The sequence below is a fragment of the Doryrhamphus excisus genome, linkage group LG18 (genome assembly GCF_037039965.1).
Source record: "Doryrhamphus excisus strain RoL-2023G ecotype Guam linkage group LG18, RoL_Dexc_Guam_v1.1, whole genome shotgun sequence".
Classification (NCBI taxonomy): domain Eukaryota; kingdom Metazoa; phylum Chordata; class Actinopteri; order Syngnathiformes; family Syngnathidae; genus Doryrhamphus; species Doryrhamphus excisus.
This window is the reverse complement of record NC_136374.1, coordinates 2432047-2449518: the sequence shown is the minus strand read 5'-3', so window position 1 is coordinate 2449518 and position 17472 is coordinate 2432047. Positions and strand designations below refer to the sequence as shown.

General features: G+C 41.0%; 2 protein-coding genes and 2 long non-coding RNA genes across 9 annotated transcripts in view; 3 read left to right on the top strand and 1 right to left on the bottom strand.

Annotated features, from left to right (window-relative positions):
- The window catches only part of LOC144902067 (uncharacterized), a 13623-nt gene extending 11939 nt beyond the window's left edge, over positions 1-1684 (top strand). The window contains exon 6 of the long non-coding RNA XR_013630314.1: positions 1555-1684. This is a non-coding gene — a long non-coding RNA (uncharacterized LOC144902067). The remainder of the gene's footprint in view (positions 1-1554) is intronic.
- On the bottom strand, positions 1308-17445 carry LOC144902068 (uncharacterized). Its single transcript, XR_013630315.1, has 3 exons — positions 17016-17445; positions 1546-1632; positions 1308-1426 (listed from the first exon to the last, which is right to left on the bottom strand). It is a non-coding gene; the product is annotated as an uncharacterized LOC144902068 (long non-coding RNA).
- LOC131105839 (G-protein coupled receptor 61-like) lies at positions 1718-7831 on the top strand. 2 transcript variants are annotated; one of them, XM_078798740.1, is made up of 2 exons: positions 1718-1861; positions 5343-7831. In XM_078798740.1, exon 2 carries the CDS (start codon positions 5536-5538, stop codon positions 6925-6927), a length of 1392 nt encoding a protein of 463 aa, XP_078654866.1. In that variant the 5' UTR covers positions 1718-1861; positions 5343-5535; the 3' UTR covers positions 6928-7831. The 2 variants fall into 2 exon arrangements, with proteins under 2 accessions (XP_078654866.1, XP_078654865.1); XM_078798739.1 differs by having other exon boundaries at positions 1718-1993.
- The window catches only part of ampd2a (adenosine monophosphate deaminase 2a), a 42248-nt gene continuing 36516 nt past the window's right edge, over positions 11741-17472 (top strand). The window contains exons 1-2 of one of the 5 annotated variants that reach the window (XM_058054237.2): positions 11741-11848; positions 14278-14322. In XM_058054237.2, the coding sequence (XP_057910220.2) occupies positions 14313-14322 (10 nt within the window). In that variant the 5' untranslated portion in view covers positions 11741-11848; positions 14278-14312. Of the gene's footprint in view, positions 11849-13345; positions 14323-17344 lie in introns of those variants that run through there. The other 4 variants (XM_078798732.1, XM_078798731.1, XM_078798730.1 and 1 more) reach the window with 4 other exon arrangements.

Here is a 17472-nt window from a genome sequence, read left to right as displayed (position 1 = left end):
ATGCCATACCATACCATATTAATTATTTTTATATACAAATATAACACAAACTAATGTCAATATTAGTCAATCACAACACAACTGAACACAAAATACAGTTTTTTCCCATGCTGAGTAAAATTCATGCCATGACATTTCAAACATGCGGCCCGCGGGCCAAATGTGGCCCGCAGGACACTAGTTTGAGGCCCCCGCCTTATGAATATGAAAGTTTAATGTTAGTTTGATATGGATGCTGTATGGTATCATGTACCCAGAAAAAATTATTACGTTTGATTCATGTTCATGTTAAAGGTTAAATAACTGTTAATAGTTATCCTCCCTATCCGTGTGGAAGTGGTAAGTTTTTGGCTATTTAAGTTGAAAGGAAATAACTTGAAGGCTACCGTTTAGGTCGCTAGCTCTCTAGTTTGCGAGTTAGCATGTGTCTCAAGACCAGGGGTCTCAAACACACGGCTCGCGGGCCAAATGTGGCCCGCAGGACACTAGTTTGAGGCCCCCGCCTTGATATGAAAGTTTAATGTTAGTGCGGCCGGCGCAAGTTTGATATGGATGCTGTATGGTATCATGTACCCAGAAAAAATTATTACGTTTGATTCATGTTCATGTTAAAGGTTAAATAACTGTTAATAGTTATCCTCCCTATCCGTGTGGAAGTGGTAAGTTTTTGGCTATTTAAGTTGAAAGGAAATAACTTGAAGGTTACCGTTTAGGTTGCTAGCTCTCTAGTTTGCGAGTTAGCATGGGTCTCAAGACCAGGTGTCTCAAACACATGGCTCGCGGGCCAAATGTGGCCCACAGGACACTAGTTTGAGGCCCCCGCCTTGATATGAAAGTTTAATGTTTGATATGGATGCTGTATGGTATCATGTACCCAGAAAAAATTATTACGTTTGATTCATGTTCATGTTAAAGGTTAAATAACTGTTAATAGTTATCCTCCCTATCCGTGTGGAAGTGGTAAGTTTTTGGCTATTTAAGTTGAAAGGAAATAACTTGAAGGTTACCGTTTAGGTTGCTAGCTCTCTAGTTTGCGAGTTAGCATGTGTCTCAAGACCAGGGGTCTCAAACACATGGCTCGCGGGCCAAATGTGGCACACAGGACACTAGTTTGAGGCCCCCCGCCTTATGAATATGAGTTTAATGTCGGTGCGGCCCGCGCAAGTTTGATATGGATGCTGTATGGTATCATGTACCCAGAAAAAATTATTACGTTTGATTATATTATACTAGTTTATTAATTTTTCAGTTTTTAATAAATGCGTTTTTATTTTTTTTTTTTTGAAAACCTGATGCGGCCCAGTCTCGCCCAGACCCTAGCCTAGCTCCAGTGACCCCCAAGTAAATTGAGTTTGAGACCCAGCAGCAATGAGCCTTTTTCCAATGAACGTTGACCTCCGCCAAGGCCGCCCTTTGTCGGCCACCCCTGCAATGAATAATAATAATAATGTAATAATAATAGTAACATTTAACATTTTCAATAGACACAATAATAATGTTTTTTAAAGCTTTCTTAAAGCTGTATAATAAGTGCACTGTTCTTACTGTACTCAGCAGGGGACACTAGGACCACACGGAGACAACAAAGCGATGGTCCTCCCCTCTTCCTGCCTCCTTTTCCATCTCTGCAGCCTGTGAGCGGAAGGAGGAGGAGAGAAGTGACGGGAGAGGGCGGGGGGGGGGGGGGGGGGTGAGAGAGGAGAGGTGAGTGGGCTGCCTTCTAACACACAAACCGTCTCTCTGTATCACGTACACACTCATCTCCATCAGCATCTTTTGTCCCGAACCACGCCACAGCTGGAGTCAGTCAGGATGCACAAAGCAGATCCCGGGCCGGGAAGCCCGGCGATGGCGCCCGCAGGTACGTGATGCTACGTGATGCTACGTGATGCTACATGACGCTACGGGACTACTTTGCCTCGCCGGTGGGAGATGCACCACAATTTCATCCTCCACCCAAAAACCCGAAGCAGCAGCAAATATTCTTATTCAGGTACATCATGATCTATGTCCCCCCCCATATTATTATATGATTATATTGTACTAATATATCACAGAAATGCTATGTTATGTATTAATAATGATTTAACATACACACGAGTGGGTGGCAAGACATGACTAAAGCAGGCAGGAGGCTAAAACTGAAATAGGGCATTTGGACATACTGTATAGCGCACATCCTTCACTCGGTCATTTAGCCTTAATTCCTGCTCCAATATATAGAATATTACCATATCAGTACTGTGTATACTGTATAAAATTAGTAATAAGTCAACAATCTTTATTGTTTATTGTCTACAACTGCTATGCATCACACACCGAGACTTGTTTATACACTTTGACTATGCCGACTTGTGTCGATCAAAACAAAGTCCCGCTTTATGCTAAAGCAGGGGTCTCAAACACGCGGCCCGCCGCCCAAATGTGGCCCGCAGGACACTCGTTATGAAAGTTTAATGTTAGTGCGGCCCGCGCAAGTTTGATATGGATGCTGTATGGTATCATGTACCCAGAAAAAATTATTACGTTTGATTAATGTTCATGTTAAAGGTTAAATAACTGTTAATAGTTATCCTCCCTATCCGTGTGGAAGTGGTAAGTTTTTGGCGATTTAAGTTGAAAGGAAATAACTTGAAGGCTACCGTTTAGGTCGCTAGCTCTCTAGTTTGCGAGTCAGCATGTGTCTCAAACACACGGCCCACGGGCCGAATGTGGCCCGCAGGACACTAGTTTGAGGCCCCCGCCTTGATATAAAAGTTTAATGTTAGTGAGGCCCACACAAGTTTGATACGGATACTGTATGGTATCATGTACCCAGAAAAAATTATTATGTTTGATTCATGTTCATGTTAAAGGTTAAATAACTGTTAATAGTTATCCTCCCTATCCGTGTGGAAGTGGTAAGTTTTTGGCTATTTAAGTTGAAAGGAAATAACTTGAAGGCTACCGTTTAGGTCGCTAGCTCTCCAGTTTGCGAGTTAGCATGTGTCTCAAACACACGGCCCACAGGCCGAATGTGGCCCGCAGGACACTAGTTTGAGGCCCCCGCCTTGATTTGAAAGTTTAATGTTAGTGCGGCCCGCGCAAGTTTGATATGGATGCTGTATGGTATCATGTACCCAGAAAAAATTATTACGTTTGATTCATGTTCATGTTAAAGGTTAAATAACTGTTAATAGTTATCCTCCCTATCCGTGTGGAAGTGGTAAGTTTTTGGCGATTTAAGTTGAAAGGAAATAACTTGAAGGCTACCGTTTAGGTCGCTAGCTCTCTAGTTTGCGAGTCAGCATGTGTCTCAAACACACGGCCCACGGGCCGAATGTGGCCCGCAGGACACTAGTTTAAGGCCCCCGCCTTGATATAAAAGTTTAATGTTAGTGAGGCCCACACAAGTTTGATACGGATACTGTATGGTATCATGTACCCAGAAAAAATTATTATGTTTGATTCATGTTCATGTTAAAGGTTAAATAACTGTTAATAGTTATCCTCCCTATCCGTGTGGAAGTGGTAAGTTTTTGGCTATTTAAGTTGAAAGGAAATAACTTGAAGGCTACCGTTTAGGTCGCTAGCTCTCCAGTTTGCGAGTTAGCATGTGTCTCAAACACACGGCCCACAGGCCGAATGTGGCCCGCAGGACACTAGTTTGAGGCCCCCGCCTTGATTTGAAAGTTTAATGTTAGTGCGGCCCGCGCAAGTTTGATATGGATGCTGTATGGTATCATGTACCCAGAAAAAATTATTACGTTTGATTCATGTTCATGTTAAAGGTTAAATAACTGTTAATAGTTATCCTCCCTATCCGTGTGGAAGTGGTAAGTTTTTGGCTATTTAAGTTTCAAGGAAATAACTTGAAGGCTACCGTTTAGGTCGCTTGGTCTCTAGTTTGCGAGTTAGCATGTGTCTCAAGACCAGGGGTCTCAAACACACGGCTCGCGGGCCAAATGTGACCCGCAGGACACTAGTTTGAGGCCCCCGCCTTGATATGAAAGTTTAATGTCAGTGCGGCCCGCGCAAGTTTGATACGGATGCTGTATGGTATCATGTACCCAGAAAAAATTATTATGTTTGATTAAATAAATGTTATATAATTTAATTTATTAAATAAAATTATTATAAATTATATAATAAATTATATAATTTAAGTAATTTATTAATGTATAACTGTATACATTAAATCAATTAAATTCATTCATAAAATATGTGATAATACAGGTATACACTATGAGTCAAAAGTTTGGAGACACTTTACCATGTTATTGGATGAGAAAGTGTCTCCACTCTAATTATTTTCATTCATAAAACCATAATTATAATTTTTGCAAATTGTATAAATGTTATATAATTTAATTTATGAAATTATATTATTAAAAATTAAATGATAAATTATATAATTTAAGTCATTAAATAATGTATAATTGTATAAATTAATTCAATTAAATTCATTCATAAAATATGTTATAATATTATTAATAATTATTTTATTCATAAAATCGTAATTATAATTTTTTGTAACTTTTCTAAATGTTATATAATTTAATTAATAATTTATTGATGAATTATATAATTTAAGTAATTTATTAATGTACAATTGTATAAATTAATTCAATTAAATTAATCCGTAAAATTAATGAACAAAAGTTTGGAGACACTTTACCATGTTATTGGATGAGAAAGTGTCTCCACTCTAATTATTTTCATTCATAAAATCATAATTATAATTTTTGCAAATTGTATAAATGTTATATAATTTAATTGATGAAAATATATTATTAAAAATTAAATGATATATTATATAATTTAAGTCATTAAATAATGTATAATTGTATAAATTAATTCAATTAAATTCATTCATAAAATATGTTATAATATTATTAATAATTATTTTTATTCATAAAATCGTAATTATAATTTTTTGTAACTTTTCTAAATGTTATATAATTTAATTAATAATTTTTTGATGAATTATATAATTTAAGTAATTTATTAATGTACAATTGTATAAATTAATTCAATTAAATTAATCCGTAAAATTAATGAACAAAAGTTTGGAGACACTTTACCATGTTATTGGATGAGAAAGTGTCTCCAAACTTTTGTCTGTTGGTATACAGGCCACAATATTGACTTTTTGTCTTTATGGCTTCGCTTATGTTTTTTTGAAAAATGGTACGATTTCGCACTTTCTTTGGCAGCCATTGAACGCACCATTTGTTGTGTGCAAAAAAGTCTCGACGGTCAGTCCAGCCTCAAAACTTGAAGCGAGGTTCATTATTCGTCCATTTTATGTTTTTTCCGTTTATTGATTTTTGTATGATTTTGCTTGTGCTGTCATTCATCAGGGACGGCGGCGTCGGACGGCAGACATGAGGACATCGTTTAAAAACCTCCCGACCCTCAGGCCATCTCCGTAACTGCAGGGTTAGCCTCCGACCTCATTTCCACGCCGCTGTCCTCCAGTCGTACTTCCTGGCAGTGAAGGATGGGTGATGGGCCGGTGACGGATCCTGCCCGCCCGCCTCATCGCAGCCTCCAATGGAGCCCGCGTGGAACTCCTCCCACTTGCTTCCGCCGCTCCCGTTCAACGCGTCTACCTCGGCTGTGGCTGAGGTTTGGCCTCCGTCGCAGTGGCTAGCTCTCGCGGCGATGCTCCTCATGGATCTACTGGCCGTGGTGGGAAACGTGGCCATCATGGCGGTCATCGCTAAGGTGCCGCAGCTACACAAGTTTGCCTTCGTCTTCCACCTGTGCTTGGTGGACCTTCTGGCGGCCCTGGTTCTGATGCCACTGGGCATGCTCTCCAGCAGGACGTTCTTAGGAGAGGCGCTGTGTCGGAGTTACCTCTTCCTCAGCGTGTGTCTGGTCAGCGCCGCCATTCTCTCCATTTCGGTCATCAACGTGGAGCGCTACTATTACATCATACACCCCATGCGATACGAGGTGAAGATGACCGTGGGCTTGGTTGCGTCGGTTCTGGTGGGGATTTGGGTTAAAGCTTTAGCGATGTCCGCTTTGCCGCTGCTGGCTTGGCTCCTGCAAGGTGCAAGAGCTCCTCTTCTGGGGGGGGGTGACGGAGGAAACGGGGCGGTTCCTTCTCCGGCTCCCGCTCAGGGTCACAGGCGTTGCTCGTTGCACTGGACAGGAGGTGGCTCCAACCGTTTGGCGTTCATGGTCCTCTTCACGCTGCTGTACTTCCTGTGTCCTCTTCTGGTTATTTTCATCGTGTACTGCAACATGTTCAAAGTGGCGCGCGTCGCCGCCATGCACCGCGGGCCTGTACCCACTTGGACGGAGACGCCTCGCCGCCAGAGATCAGAGTCGCTCAGCAGTCGTTCCACGATGGTTACCGGTTCCGGTTCCGGCACCGGAAGGGAGACGCCGCAGCGGCCGTTCGGAGGCGGGAAAGCGGCGGCGGTGTTGGCTGCCGTCGGCGGACAGTTCCTGTGCTGCTGGCTGCCATACTTCTCGTTTCATTTGTACTCCGCTCTGGCCGCAAGCCCCCCTGCCGCGCTCGCCTCTCTGGAGGAGGCGGTCACCTGGATGGGGTACTTCTGCTTCACCTCCAACCCTTTCTTCTACGGATGTCTCAACAGACAAATCCGGGAAGAGCTGGGAAAACATCTTCCTTGTTTGTTCCGTGGAGCCGCACTGGAAGCGGAGGACAGGCTTCCCAGCCGGGAAGGCTCCATCGAGGAGAATTTTCTCCAGTTTCTTCAGGGCACCGGCTGCAACCTGGAACCTCAGAACTCGCATAGCACCTCCAGTCCGAAAGGGGAAGCATGCCGGCTCCTCACTCAGTCCCAGGCGCCTGAGGCGGCACAGCCTCTCCCTGTCGATTTCCGCATACCGGGACAAATCGCAGAGGAGACCTACGACTTCATTGAGACGGATCCGGCAAAAAATAACCACACACGTACTGACGCATAAGTCGTTTTTTTTTTTTTTTTTTTTTTTTTTACGAATGTTTGACATCTTTAAAATCCCATCATTGTGACGACATTATACATCCAATATATGACCGCCTGCACAATTTAATGAGATCCAATAAGATAGGGGTTGTCCAAAGTGCGGCACACAAGCCCTTCCTGTCAACATTTGCATTTGGAAATGAAGAGAAATTACTTAGCCTTCCTCTTGTGTTCCTCTTCCTTTGACCCGTTTATTAAATTAGCTATAAAATACACTAAAAACAATAAGTCAGGGGTCTCAAACTAGGGGAGCTAGGGTCTGGGTGAGACTGGGCCGCATCAGGTTTTCAAAAAAAAAAAACGCATTTATTAAAAACAGAAAAATTAATAAACTTTTGCTTTCGATTTTCTACAATAAAAGCTCTGATAAAACATTCCACTGTTCTCAAATATCTTAATTTTTATTTTTCTGCACAAAATAAGATGAAAAATAAATAAATCAAGAATAAAGAAAATCAATTAGTAATAAATAAATATAATAATAATAATAATAAAAGGGCAAATAATAATAAAAAAAAGTTTATTTTTTTCAGATTAAAATGAACAAAGCATTATTAGAGCCCTGTAGACATGACAAAACACGACTATAGTCACATTTATACTCTTTTTATTTACAACATATTGCGCAACTGCAGGGTCTTGAGACACATGCTAACTCGCAAACTAGAGAGCTAGCGACCTAAACGGTAGCCTTCAAGTTATTTCCTTTCAACTTAAATAGCCAAAAACTTACCACTTCCACACGGATAGGGAGGATAACTATTAACAGTTATTTAACCTTTAACATGAACATGAATCAAACGTAATAATTTTTTCTGGGTACATGATACCATACAGCATCCATATCAAACTTGCGCGGGACGCACTAACATTAAACTTTCATATCAAGGCGGGGGCCTCAAACTAGTGTCCTGCGGGCCACATTCGGCCCGTGGGCCGTGTGTTTGAGACACATGATAACTCGCAAACTAGAGAGCTAGCGACCTAAACGGTAGCCTTCAAGTTATTTCCTTTCAACTTAAATAGCCAAAAACTTACCACTTCCACACGGATAGGGAGGATAACTATTAACAGTTATTTAACCTTTAACATGAACATTAATCAAACGTAATAATTTTTTCTGGGTACATGATACCATACAGCATCCATATCAAACTTGCGCGGGCTGCACTAACATTAAACTTTCATATCAAGGCGGGGACCTCAAACTAGTGTCCTGCGGGCCACATTCGGCCCGTGGGCCGTGTGTTTGAAACCCCTGGTCTTGAGACACATGCTAACTCGCAAACTAGAGAGCAAGTGACCTAAACGGTAGCCTTCAAGTTATTTCCTTTCAACTTAAATAGCCAAAAACTTACCACTTCCACACGGATAGGGAGGATAACTATTAACAGTTATTTAACCTTTAACATGAACATGAATCAAATGTAATAATTTTTTCTGGGTACATGATACCATGCAGCATCCATATCAAACTTTAAACTTTCATATCAAGGCGGGGGCCTCAAACTAGTGTCCTGCGGGCCACATTCGGCCCGTGGGCCGCGTGTTTGAGACCCCTGGTTTAGAAGAAATACATTTGAGGTTAAGTGGCTAGCTCGTCGTGTTTTCTCCGGGTACTCCGGTTTCCTCCCACATTCCAAAAAAAACATGCTAGGTTAATTAGCGACTCCAAATTGTCCATAGGTATGAATGTGAGTGTGAATGGTTGTTTGGCTATATGTGCCCTGTGATTGGCTGGCCACCAGTCCAGGGTGTACCCCGCCTCTCGCCCCGAAGACAGCTGGGATAGGCTCCAGCACCCCCCACAACCCTTGTGAGGATAAACGGTAGAACATGCAAACTCCACACAGAGATGGCCAAGGGTGGAGTCGAACCCTGGCCCTGCTAACCACTCGACCACCGTGCAACCCTGAGAAACATTATGTTTGGCAATTCTGACTTGTATTGGATCTCATTATCGGGGTGCAGGTGTGCCCAGCATCGAGGCCAATCTGCAGTCGTGTATCTTGACATGTCGGCCGCTAATTGTTATGCTAATGTAATTTTGCTGTTTTGAAGTTTTATTCAAGTGCAGTAATCCCTCATTTATCGCTGTTTATCAGTTTCAGACCCAACTGTGAGAAGTGAATTCCGGCCTTATTTTGGAATGGAACATTTTTATACTACTTGGTTTGGCCCAAGCTGGACTGGTGGCCAGCCAATCACAAGGCACATATAGACAAACAACCATTCACACTCACATTCATACCTATGGACAATTTGGAGTCGCTAATTAACCTAGCATGTTTTTGGAATGTGGGAGAACATGGGGAGAACATGCAAACTTCACGCAGAGATGACCAAAGGTGGAATTGAACTCGGGTCTCCTAGCTGTGAAGCCATTGTGCTAACCACCCGTCCACTGCGCAGCCCTGGTTCAGTGTATTTTTCATCAAAATAGTAGTCATGCCAAAATGTTGTGTTGCTGCTGGATGTTCACAGTATCCGAGTGATACTGTTGTGGGGGTGCTGGAGCCTTGGAGCGAGACTGGACTGGTGGCCAGCCAATCACAGGGCACATATAGACAAACAACCATTCACACTCACATTCATACCTATGGACAATTTGGTAGCTAATTTGGTCGCTAATTAACCTAGCTGTGAGGTCTGCGTGCTAACATATGTGTGATTATTTCCCTGTAATTTAGAGCATTTACCCCTGGCGGCCATCTTTGTTTCTCACTGCTACTATTTATTTCCTGATGCTGAAGTGGATGATTTCTTTCACATGCTTAATGGAGTGTTTGGTAGTTTTTGTGTGTACTTTCTTTTCATCGCCGAGGGTTTGGACTTTGATTTCAAGCAGGCTGGAATGTTTTGACCTGTCACTGCCTTCTGTGCGGAGGAGAAACACGTTTGATTTCTTTACCGCCATCGGGTACGATAAATCAGATCGCCTCTGCTAACACGGACACAGGGTTATGCCAACATTCTGTTGCTTAAGGGCGGATAATCGTGTGTAAATAAACAAAATTGAGAATGGTATGGAGCCTTTAATAATAGTTTTTTTTAACTATACCCACATATATTGTCTTAAAGGGAAAGAATGCCTTGAACGTTGTCGGCCATTAGTTGAGTCGGGAGAGAGATAATGTTGTAATAAAGAGTTTCTATGTTTGTAAAAGAACACAGATGTCTTATTCTTTTTTGATATGACCCCCCCCCCCCCCCCGCCCGCCCCTCCGATAGTCACATTTATACTCTTTTTATTTACATATTGCGCAACTGCAGGGTCTTGAGACACATGCTAACTCGCAAACTAGAGAGCTAGCGACCTAAACAGTAGCCTTCAAGTTATTTCCTTTCAACTTAAATAGCCAAAAACTTACCACTTCCACACGGATAGGGAGGATAACTATTAACAGTTATTTAACCTTTAACATGAACATGAATCAAACGTAATAATTTTTTCTGGGTACATGATACCATACAGCATCCGTATCAAACTTGCGCGGGCCGCACTGACATTAAACTTTCATATCAAGGCGGGGGCCTCAAACTAGTGTCCTGCGGGCCACATTTGGCCCGTGGGCCGTGTGTTTGAGACACATGATAACTCGCAAACTAGAGAGCTAGCGACCTAAACGGTAGCCTTCAAGTTATTTCCTTTCAACTTAAAAAAGCCAAAAACGTACCACTTCCACACGGATAGGGAGGATAACTATTAACAGTTATTTAACCTTTAACATGAACATGAATCAAACGTAATAATTTTTTCTGAGTACATGATACCATACAGCATCCATATCAAACTAACATTAAACTTTCATATCAAGGCGGGGGCCTCAAACTAGTGTCCTGCGGGCCACATTCGGCCCGTGGGCCGTGTGTTTGAGACCCCTGGTCTTGAGACACATGCTAACTCGCAAACTGGAAAGCTAGCGACCTAAATGGTAGCCTTCAAGTTATTTCCTTTCAACTTAAATAGCCAAAAACTTACCACTTCCACACGGATAGGGAGGATAACTTTTAACAGTTATTTAACCTTTAACATGAACATGAATCAAACGTAATAATTTTTTCTGGGTACATGATACCATACAGCATCCATATCAAACTAACATTAAACTTTCATATCAAGGCGGGGGCCTCAAACTAGTGTCCTGCGGGCCACATTCGGCCCTTGGGCCGCGTGTTTTAGACCCTTGGTCTTGAGACACATGCTAACTCGCAAACTAGAGAGCAAGTGACCTAAACGGTAGCCTTCAAGTTATTTCCTTTCAACTTAAATAGCCAAAAACTTACCACTTCCACACGGATAGGGAGGATAACTATTAACAGTTATTTAACCTTTAACATGAACATGAATCAAATGTAATAATTTTTTCTGGGTACATGATACCATACAGCATCCATATCAAGGCGGGGGCCTCAAACTAGTGTCCTGCGGGCCACATTTGGCCCACGGGCTGCGTGTTTGAGACCCCTGGTTTAGAAGAAATACATTTGAGGTTAACTAGCTAGCTCGTTAGCTAGCGGCCATAACAGTTGCGCAATGAATAACAGAGCTAAAGTGACTATAGGGGTGTTATTTCATGTCTACAGGGCTCTAATAATGTTACTAACACTGAATTAGTTTAGCAGTCAGGACTCAAATCAATTAACCGCCATGAACGTAATGTGATTTCTATATAGCATAGTCCCGTGAGAAGATTATTAAAATGGCTGCATGAGATCCATCCCCATGGCAATTATTACCTAGGGACATTTCTTTGTCCTGTGGTGGGTGGTGGGCGGAGTCAGCTCTATGTGTAATCCTCGTCGGTGTGACTTCTCCAAATACATTACAAACTAAAACAGCCATCTTTGGACTTTTCTTCTATTTTAGGTCCGTTTGTGTGAGTATTGACCGCCTCTCATTGCTAGCTTTGTTATCGTGGACTCAAACTGTTGACATGCCACGGTTGACCGTACAATAAGAAGCGTACAGGAATGCCGGTCAAGGCATAAAGTGCAGTTACTAGCAGTACTATAGCGTAAGAATACGTGCTGCAGTCGTCGTAAAAGAGGAGAAAAAAGTCAAGTTTTTAAATTAGTGTGTTTGTGCTGAGCGCTGGCAGGAGGGCAAAGGTCATTGAAGCCGGAGTGCGATTACGCAAGGACAGGCTGCAGAGCACGTAGGCGCACGGCAAGCGTCAGAAGCCAGGAAAGAAGCTTCTCAAGATACTTTGCAGGAAGTTGGAGCCTACAGCTGCTTGAAAAGACTTGACTCGTGAAGGACTATTCAGTTATTTTACGGCTTTTACCGACTGGTGGCCAGCCAATCACAGTGCACATATAGACAAACAACCATTCACACTCACATTCATACCTATGGACAATTTGGAGTCGCTAATTAACCTAGCACGTGAACAAACCTAAAACATGCAAACTCCATACAGAGATGGCCGAGGGTGGGATTGAACTCTCAAACTAGAGAGCAAGTGACCTAAACGGTAGCCTTCAAGTTATTTCCTTTCAACTTAAAAAAGCCAAAAACTTACCACTTCCACACGGATAGGGAGGATAACTATTAACAGTTATTTAACCTTTAACATGAACATGAATCAAACGTAACTCGGGTCCCCTAGCTGTGAGGTCTGCGCGCTAAACACTCGCCCACCATGCAGCCCTTAATTTTTTCAGTTGTGGAAATATAGTCTTAAATCATTATTTAAAAAGTATTCATTAAGTATTTATTTAACAATCAATGTATTTAATTACTTAATGTAAGTGGTATTTATTCAATTGAATGCCTAATTATTTCATGGCATGTGTATTTACTCATTATTGTTTAATTTATTTAAAATTAATAATTTTATTAAAATTATTAAATTAATTATTAGAATTAATTATTTAAGTTGTATTTATTGATTAGCATTTTATCACATGACGCTGTAAATACATTAAAATTTTATACTTTAATTATTTTTTGATTTATCTTTTTAAAAATCATAAGTAAAATGTTGACTTTACCATGCATGTTTTTTTCAATCAATTCACAAGGAGTTATTTTTATTTTTTTTATTATTATGTTAAAAAAAAGTTTTTAAATGAGACACCGCTGTGAATAAAAATGTGACAAGCAAAAACGTCTATAAAAAGCAGAAGTGCCATTGAGAGAAAAAAAAAGGATATGTGAGTTCAGTTGAAGCAGACAGGAAGCCTTGAGGAAACAATGGACACCAACCACTTGGTTCCTTACTCAGCTGTCGTAAATCTAACAACGTGAATGCTGACGGGAGAGATAAAGACAAGGTTAAACAAAAAAGCATAAAATACAGGTAACTATTTTTGTTATCATTTATCATCCTTTATACCACATATCATTGTCATTTTTATATCCATAGGAACAATGCTACTTGTTCTTTATTTAGTTTAGTGTTAGCATTAGCTAACTTACGTTAGCCGGGGGGGGGGGGGAACAAGAGTGGTGAGCAACTTTGAACAAAACTTGTTCTTAGCAACTTTAAAGAAAACAAATGTTAAAATATTATTTATGATCATTTATGCGCTAGTAATGTTGCATTTAGGTGGTTTAGACAAATAAGTTTTTAATTATTTCGTTGTGTTTTTGACAGCAAACTTCCGGTGTGTGGGACCGACATCCGCAACAATGTCAGGTGGTAAATTGACACGCTTCCGGTAAAAAATACTTTTGTGTTGTTTAACATTATGGGCAGTATAGTACGAAGTAGGAGGAAATAAGAATGCAAAAAAATAAAAGATAAGAAAACTATCATGAAAAAAAAAGTTTTAAAATGAGACACCGCTGAGAATAAAAATGTGACAAGCAAAAACGTCTATAAAAAGCAGAAGTGCCATTGAGAGAAAAAAAAAGGATATGTGAGTTCAGTTGAAGCAGACAGGAAGCCTTGAGGAAACAATGGACACCAACCACTTGGTTCCTTACTCAGCTGTCGTAAATCTAACAACGTGAATGCTGACGGGAGAGATAGAGACAGGGTTAAACAAAAAAGCATAAAATACAGGTAACGCTTTTTGTTATCATTTATCATCCTTTATACCACATATTATTGTCATTTTTATATCCACAGGAACAATGCTACTTGTTCTTTATTTAGTGTAGTGTTAGCATTAGCTAACTTACGTTAGTCGAGGGGGCAGAAACAAGAGTGGTGAGCAACTTTGAACAAAACTTGTTCTTAGCAACTTTAAAGAAAACAAATGTTAAAATATTATTTATGATCATTTATGCGCTAGTAATGTTGCCTTTAGGTGGTTTAGACAAATAAGTTTTTAATTATTTCGTTGTGTTTTTTGACAGCCAACTTCCGGTGTGTGGGACCGACATCCGCAACAATGTCAGGTGGTAAGTTGACACGCTTCCGGTAAAAATATTTATGTGTTGTTTAACATTATGGACAGGATAGTACGAAGTAGCAGGACATAAGAATGCAAAATATTAAAAGATAATAAAAAAAAACACTTTGTGTATTATGTGCATGTATTAAACAGCATGGTAGACACAGGTAGACATTATATCACACAGCTACTATTACAGTTTGCCTTTTATAAAAATAAAAAAAACGTTATAAAAAAACATGAAGCCTTTTGGACTGGAGTTATAGGTCAAGATAAAATATATGGTATGTTAATTGACTTTAATATGTATCTGCAGACAAAATTCCGTTAAAATGGACTTGTGCGGAAATACTGGCCGTTATGGTTAGTGTAGGGTTAAAAAAAATACACAGCATGCTGCTGAACTGCAGTGTGAGGCATCTACATCTACACACTTGACCTTCTTCCTTGAACTTTTGGATGATCAGAAATTGTTGACTTTTAAAACAGATTTGTGTGTCGAGCTTTTGTCTTGAAAGGCACTATTTTCCATTATAAAATCTGCTGTAACCTTTTTAAATATTTGCGATAGAGAAGTAAATGAGGTATCAAATCATGCTTTAGTACATCCGTAAAATCACCCACATGGTCTTTTGATTTCCCACAGTAATGTCGTATGTCTATTGTTCAGCTATACCTAATGTTGAGGCCTGTGAGCGTGCACACTGAGAGAGAGAACGTGTGTTTTTGGCCGGGGGTGAGGAGCGGCTATTGCAAACACAGCCGGCCGAATCCCATGAGCTTTGCTCCCCAGGAGTGAGTGATATGCACAGTGATCTAATTTTCAGCAAGAGGCTGGGCCGCCACAAGGCTGGTTCAAAACCGCAGCAGCACAGAGGAAACAACATTGTGTTCCAAGGTAAATCCTCCAGCGGTGTTTGAATGTTTTTTTGTTTAATTGTTTCTTGTAGGGGTTGCACCATCTCGAGAATGTGTGTGTGTGTGTGTCAGATCATCCAGGAGGTTCACATGCATAGCTGCATAAATCATTCTCACCGCAAGGTGGTGATGTCTGCTCTTGCTTCTGCTTGTGTGACTTTGTAGGTATGATTGTGTTGTTTTTTTGTTTGTTTTTTGTACACAAAACTGTTAGTAGCTGGGATAGGCTCCAGCACCCCCGCGACCCTTGTGAGGAAAAGCGGTAGAAAATGAATGATTTAATGAAAACTGTTAAAAAAAAGGTAAAAGTATAAGTAATAAGCCACCAGGGATGCCGCTACTACACTATCAATGCTAATTTGTGATTATATACTGTATCTCAAGTGTAATACAAGTGTAAAGGTGACTATAGGGGTGTTATTTCATGTCCACAGGGCTCTAATAATGGTACAAAAATGTATACACAGTAGGTTTTAAACAGTTTTTCCATGCTCTAACTCAGGGGTCTCAAACTCAATTTACCTGGGGGCCACTGGAGCTTATTTTTCTACACAAAATAAGATGAAAAATAAATAAACAAATCAAGAATAAAGAAAATCAATCAATCAGTAATAAATAAATATAATAATAATAATAAAACGGCAAATAATAAAAACTTAAGAAACCACATATAGTTGGTGGGTAGACAAATTATTTTTTTTCTTATTAAAATGAACAAAGCATTATTAGAGCCATGTAGACATGACAAAACACGACTATAGTCTATTTATACTCTTTTTTTTTATTTGCAACATATTGCGCAACTGCAGGGTCTTGAGACACATGCTAACTTGCAAACTAGAGAGCTAGCGACCTAAACGGTAGCTTTCAAGTTATATCCTTTAAACTTAAATAGCCAAAAACTTACCACTTCCACACGGATAGGGAGGATAACTATTAACAGTTACTTAACCTTCAACATGAACATTCATATCAAGGCGGGGGCCTCAAACTAGTGTCCTGCGGGCCACATTTGGCCCGCGGGCTGCATGTTTGAGACCCCTGATTTACAACATATTGCGCAACTGCATGGTCTTGTGACACATGCTAACTCGCAAACTAGAGAGCTAGCAACCTAAACGGTAGCCTCCAAGTAATTTCCTTTCAACTTACCACTTCCTCACGGATAGGGAGGATAACTATTAACAGTTATTTAACCTTTAACATGAACATGAATCAAACGTAATAATTTTTTCTGGGTACATGATACCATACAGCATCCATATCAAACTAACATTAAACTTTCATATCAAGGCGGGGGCCTCAAACTAATGTCCTGCGGGCCACATTTGGCCAGATGGTCCCATAACCATCTGATGTCAAATGGCATAGTGGAACGGATCATGTCGGACCTTCCTGGGTCTACTTTACTAATACAAAAAAATGTAAAAGTAGTTCTGAGGACTAGTATAGATGTGTTATGATTATTATTATTAGTGGTACACGTTGAGTATGTGGCTTTTTCAGGTTAGTCCCAACAACAGGAAGTGCACAATGTGCTTGTTATGTGTCGCTTTGTTGACCTTGCTTGTCACTACTGTATTAATGATGGTGGACGGCAGGTGGGTGTATGTCAAGGGTGCTTTCTAAACTTTCCGAAAGAGCATTTGTAAATGATAAAAACATAGCTAGTGACTTCTACTTCATTTTTTGCCTTTTTGTGGTCTGGTTCCTTTTTCATATGTGGTGTGGATGTAAGTGCTATTAATAGACCAGTGGAAAAACCTTTTGTCCTCCACTCACCTTGCTACTCAGCTGCTGGGTTGTAGCCGGAATCGTGCACACTCTCGTCTCGTCCATAGTGTTCTCCTACCGTGGCAGGTTCTCCCCTTACGTTAGCTACCGGAAGCTTATACTCCGGTTGCCAGGCAACCAAGGAGGATGGTCCTCCGATGGAGCCCCACAATCCTTGCGTTTAGCTCGTCACTGCGCAGCGTTGCGCCCGGCGTGTGGCTAGCTGGGAGGAGGAGCCAACTCTGCAGAGGAGCCTGTGACAGCCTCACGCGGGTCCCGCCGCCCAGCCGCCCCAACGCGAGGCAGAGCTCCGGCGTCGTTGCTGCTCCTCCTCCCTGGCTTTGCTTCAGCAGCACCAAGAGCGCGGGCGGCAAGATGTCAGCATCTTTTTCCAGCGGCAACGGCTCAGGGAAACCCAAATCCCCTTTCCGCAAGAGGGGGAGCCTGCAGAGCACCACCAGCCCTG